Raw genomic sequence first — 5,980 nt, 5'->3', positions numbered from 1 at the left:
TGGGTCCAGCTTATTAAATAAGCCACGGATCTTTTCTGTGGTCTCAAAGTTTGGGTAAGCACCCCCTTCGCTGTCCCCTTATTCTGATCCACATCCAGGCAGAAAGGTCTGTGAATGTCCAGGAGGGCCAAGACCAGCAACCTCCAATGAAGCTCTTCCTAGAGACTTAAAAGCCATGTCCATCTCAGGAGTCTGTTCTCTTCTTGGTCCCTGGTGTCCTCATGTAATGGTTTGTCTATCTCAGTGAAGCCTGCCACCCAAAGTCTACACAACCCAGCAGATTCCAGAAATCCCCGTACTTGCCTTCAGGTTGATGGAACTGAGATGCTAAGAATGGTTTGCTTCTGGGCAACGGACAACATGCGTTATCCGGCTCCCCCATGAATATGTACCCCAGATAGGTGACCTCAAGTTGACAAAGCTGAACTTTCTTAGCAGATTCTTGGTAGCCAAGTTGACTCAGCACCCGTAGCAGTTCTTGTGTGGCCTCCTGGTATGTCTACAGGTACTTGCACGACCCCCCCCCACACACACACACACATACAATCAGGATGTCATTTCCATCCTGGAGCAGTTATTTGGGGATGAGCTCCCTGTAATTACCTAAGTCCCCCTAAAGTGCCTCCTCAAAGATAGTGGGTGAGTTCCTGAATCTTTGAGGGAGGAGTGTCCAAGTCAGTTGTCTCTTGAGTCCTCTCTACAAATTTTGCCATTCAAAGGCAAATAGAGGCTGGATTTTGGGTGCCAGAGGCAGGCCCTGAAGCCATTCAGTGGCTGAAACTTCCAACAGATGTCGGGGCAGCTTGGTTAACAGAAGCCATGTTCATGGGCTTCTGGGTCAAAGGAGTGTAGGCCCTATAGGCTTCAAAAAGTCTTTCCAGATGGTCCCTGATGCTCTGCTTTCCTTTTTTCCTGCATCACCTTGACTCCTGAAAACACCTACCCTCCTCTTTTTTAGAATTTGTGATGGTTTGAATTTAAAAGTCCCGATAGAACCATATATTTGAATGCTAGATTTCCAGTTGATAGAACCACTTGAAAAGGATTACAGGGTGTGACTTTGTTGGAGAAAGAGTGTAACTGGGGTGAACTTTGAGGTTTCAAAAGTCCATGCTATTCTCAGTTATTTATATACACACCTCTGATGTTCATGTGTGAGCTCTTGGATACTGCTCCAGCGCCATGCCTACCATGCTTCCCACCATAATGGCTGTGGATGTTAAGCATCTCAATCCCTTGCCTTAGTCATGGTATCTCTTCCTAATAACAAAAACTAAGATAGAAATATCACTTGGTTTTGCTTTACCTCACTTTCGTTGATTTTGCTTCTGCTTTCCCCAATTTCATCAGTCTTTCCATCAAGTCTTCCCCTACTCACAATATTGCTTAATTGTGTCTGTGCAAAGCCTTCTCTATTCCTCTACACCACGGAGCTCATGGACCTGCGTTCCTGATTTGCCCATTTCCTCTGGCCCTCACTGATAACATCTGCATTACAATACAGGGTTTCTGCTCTGCTTTTACCTCTATAAAATAAAGGAACTGTACTTCATTATCTTTAAAGAGAAATTTGATTGTAATTTCCCATCTTGTATCTCTATTGCCCAGTGTACAGAGAGTTCTAATTCCCATTTAGTTCTCTTTTGAATCTCGTTTCATTATTTCCTCCTCATTCCCAGACTCCTTTTTTCACACACTTTGCATCCCAGTCACAGCCCCCTCCTCCCAGTCCCACTCTCATACATCCTCCTCTCATTACACTCTCCCTTTCTCCTCAGAGAAGGGGATGCCCACCTTGCTCATTCCCAAAGTCTTAACTACATTTTTTATTCAATCTTTTTTTAGGACAAGCCAAGTGAAAAAAGAGAATGTGAGTGTGTGTGTGTGTGTGTTGTTAATGTTTTCTTTTTACCAATTTTGGCCCACAAAACAAAAGAAGGATATGTTTGAAGTCTAAAGGAAAGTAACAGTACCTTGGTGTTCCTTAACTAAGCATGAGATCTTAGAATTTCCTGTAAGAATTCTGTGAGTAAAAAGCTTCATTGGGCTAAAGGTAAAGTTCAGTTTACAGAGTACCTGAGCATTTGTGAGGCCCTGGTGTACTATCCCTGCACCCCCACACATACGCATCCCCCAAACATGCCCAACAAGAGTGGCTTGAGATAGGCTCTTCATTGCTCTTCTCCCAGACATTCTTCAGTTTCCCCTTCAGTGCTGTGGGTGTTTCCATCTTTGACTCCTTCCATTGGCTAACCTTTTCATGGTTGGAATCCATGGGGTAATGAGAAAGGACAACAGAGAAAAGGCAATTTTGCTGAACCAGATGGCCTTTTTACAATAAAAAATAAATAACAAGTATGTTCCTCTTGATTTCAGAGTCAGTTGACAGCATTAAAACAATTGTGTGCAAAGGTCTTCTTTTTATGTTTTTATTTAGCAAAACTCCTTGGTGATTTTTGAGATACACTGGACAATGTACTCACTGAGAGAGTCATTTTAAAATGTTCTTCAATAATTCTAAACAACTCTGTTTATCAAAGCAATAGAGAAAATTCCACCTGAAAAGGACATTGTACAGTGGAACTCATATAGCCAGATTTCTTAAGACATTAAGAAAATTACATATACACACACATACACCACTGTATCAGTTTAAAATATTCCATTTAAAATTTAAATTTACATAATACATTATAACTATAAAATGGTTCTTAAACACAACAACTACAACTAGGGGAGGCTGGACATCACTTGATGCTGGTTTATAGACTTAACTTTCTTAAATTACAAGAGAAATGTTTCCTGTAGGCTGCTCTGCCCAAAGCAAATGCCACCTCCCATGGGCATCATCATGCTGAAAAATATCCTCTCTCTCTCTCTCTCTCTCTCTCTCTCTCTCTCTCTCTCTCTCTCTCTCTCTCTTCCTCCTTCCCTCCCTCCTTCCTTTTCTGCCTCCTCTGAGTGTCACCATGCTGAGGCTATCCTCCCTTTCCTGAGCAGTACTTAACTTATGCTGTGGCCTTATTGTCCCTGCCCCTCCCAAATAATCCCTCTGCTATCTATTAACACACACTTATAAAATAAGGCAGAGAAACATATTTAAGCATCATAGCTTAACTTTTGGCAGTATGAGATTTGAGAGACAAACCTAGCTTTGCATCCATGACAACAGAAATGAACATGTGCTTTAAATTCTCTGGGCCTCAACTTCCCCATCTGAACAGAGATGATGACCTTTCCCAGGGAGAACAGAGATGGCATCAGAGATAGGGGAGCAACTGGCACACAGTGGCATTCAACTGAAGACAAGTATGCCCCTTCTATGCCCTTAACATCACCTTGGTAGTTGGAGATTATCTTGCAGAGGGTGGAACACAGGTCTGTTTCTAGGTTTTATATCTTGGGAGGCAAAGTGTTGCTGATGTTTGTGCTTCTGATAGAATCTAATGGAATCGAGCACATATTTGGGAGGAGCAGCAATTGTGTGTTGAGTGCCAAGCCAGGATCAGCCCCTAGCTGTCCAAGAATCTGAACATGACCTCCCCAGGCTCCTTTCTCTCTTGAAGTGTGGCTCAGATAAATTAGCCTTGAGAACATACACCACAGCTTACAGTAGGTTGAACAAAACCCAACTGTTTTCCTACATCCTTTGGCAATGGATCAGAACACTGTTTCATTTCCCACCATAGAAACAACCACAGGGGTAGCAAGTTTACCTCAAGAGAGACAGAGCTGTAGCCATGACGGTCTGCTAAAAACAAGCGGTACTGAAAGCAGCTCTGAGCCAAATAAACTGGATTCCAAACTTCATCTCCTTCCAACCCACCGTGAGATTGGGCAAGCCAGCTATGCTCAACAATCCTCAACTGAAAACTGGTGCCATGCGTATGGAGGCACACACCTTTAATCCCAGTCCTCAGAGGCTGAGCTGGGAGGATTGCCATGCGTTCAAGGCTGAGCTTTGTGTGTTATCCTAAACAAGCAGTGCAAACTCTGCCTCAAGAAAAAAAAAAAGGCAATAAAAAGACAAGAAAAAACAGACGGCAAACTCTACTCCTGTTGTCCTATTGGGAGGACAGGAAAATTAGGAGGGTGGAGTCTCTGAGATGTCAGCAACTATGAAGCGGAATGAAGGAAATTACAGAACGCCATTGTTCTATGACCATGCGCAGGAGCTCTTTCTGAGTCCTAGTTAGGTGTACATATTTATCCCTTCCACCAGCAAATGTCTATAATTCTATTCAGTAAAAAGCTGTTTGTGTTTCATGTATGCACATACAGTGTGTTGTGTATGTGTGTGTATGTGTGTGTGTGTGTTACGCTCACAGTAATGATAAGATCCACTTAACCACTCTCTTGTCTTCTGCATGCCAAAGTCACAAATCCATAACAACCTATGCAGACCCTGTAAGCAAAGGCCCCCTGCCAGTGGCAGCAGCAACTACAGGCATACACTGCATTGCCAGTGTACTTTGAAGTTTTCTCATGTGGCATGCAGTTTTCCTTTGTAAAGCATTTCAAACACAAGCCCAACCAAGCCACAATAGAAGGTATCTCCAGGTGACACCAGCCACAGTCCCCTTTGTCTCCAGGTCTTCCACTAACCACACCCCCAGGTTCCTTACTAAGGCAGCTAGACAGGATGGAAGGCTGGTCACCTACAAAGCGCATATGGAAGAGTGAACCTTCCCGAACTTCTGAGAAAAGTCTTGTTGTGCTTGAGCCAAAGCGTCCTCATCAATGTAGACTGCAGGCCTCTTGGCCATGATGAAGTACTGCACCTTGCGCAGATTCCAGCCAATCACATAGTGGAGCCAGCCGCACACTGCAGCTGTGGAGCGACCCACGCCAGCGTTGCAGTGGACATACACGGTGTGTCCGTTCTCCAGAAGCGCGTGCAGGAGACACACAGCCTGTGGCAGCATCTGCACTCGGCCTAGAGAAAGCACAGAACAGTATGTGATTAGAAAAAACAACGTCACGGTCACCGCTAGTAATGCTACTACCAGTGCATTAAGGCAGAAGGCTGAGCTTAGGGGAGACTGGGTGTGACAGTTTGCTTCGTTTATTCGTTTTAGAGGCAAAAGTGAAACAAATTTAAAACTTGAGAATACCAAAGCGAAGAGAGTATCCCAGAGGCAGCAGTCAGTTGTGAACCTGACTACTCCAAGGGATATCACTGCTTTCTGAGTGGCTATGCCCTTGCAAATTTCTCAACAAAGTTAACTACTACATGTTTTTGTGAGGGGGTGCATAGAAGAAAGGATTTTTAACATCTTTCTAGAAGGGTTTGCCAAGATCTGGCAGTGGCTTTAGAGGGTCTCAAAGAAAACTTGATCAATCCTGTCCCCCTCCGTTTCACTTCCTTCCGGGCAAATGGAAAGCACATAATGAGTTCCCACTGGTTAACAACTTGGATGCACTCCTGATTAGACAAATGCGATTTGAATCAGAATTTAATACGCCGATTTGTATTCAAGTAATGGAGTGGCTAACTTACAGCCGATACATGTAAGATAACCAGTCATGTGCACAGCCACAGCACAGCAAATAATAACACGGATTTAATTTCTTCCTGTGTTATTGGAAAGTTGTGATCATTGCTATCACTGCCCTTGGTGCTGTTTTGATGATTAGATTATCCGAACGTCTCCTGATCCTGAGAAGTATGTTTGCACCTGTTGAGCCCCAACATCTCCTGGCATCCTGCCAGGCAGAAGAGTACCCAAAATCCAGCCTTTGAGATCTGAGATGACTGCTCTTCCTACCCACAGGTTCTCTCTACAAAGATACTTAACAAGGTGTTTATCTGTCTACTATTTGGGTGGACAACATCATGATAAATTACTTTGGCCTCTCCTGGGCATATATCCAGAAGATGTCCCAACCGGTAAGAAGGACACATGCTCCACTATGTTCATAGCAGCCCTATTTATAATAGCCAGAAGCTGGAAAGAACCCAGATGTCCCTCAACAGAGG

The 5,980-nt window shown here is 43.9% G+C and overlaps 1 protein-coding gene across 2 annotated transcripts in view; it reads right to left on the bottom strand.

Moving 5' to 3' along the window:
• Positions 1-2,413: 2,413 nt before the first annotated feature.
• Epm2a (EPM2A glucan phosphatase, laforin) overlaps positions 2,414-5,980 on the bottom strand; it is a 105,899-nt gene continuing 102,332 nt past the window's right edge. For both annotated transcript variants that reach the window (XM_021174675.2, XM_029482852.1), the window contains exon 4: positions 2,414-4,936. In XM_021174675.2, the coding sequence (XP_021030334.1) occupies positions 4,659-4,936 (278 nt within the window). In that variant the 3' untranslated portion in view covers positions 2,414-4,658. The remainder of the gene's footprint in view (positions 4,937-5,980) is intronic.

The sequence above is a fragment of the Mus caroli genome, chromosome 10, assembly GCF_900094665.2.
Source record: "Mus caroli chromosome 10, CAROLI_EIJ_v1.1, whole genome shotgun sequence".
Taxonomy (NCBI): domain Eukaryota; kingdom Metazoa; phylum Chordata; class Mammalia; order Rodentia; family Muridae; genus Mus; species Mus caroli.
Note: the sequence above shows the minus strand (reverse complement) of the source record. Positions and strands in the feature narration are given on the sequence as shown.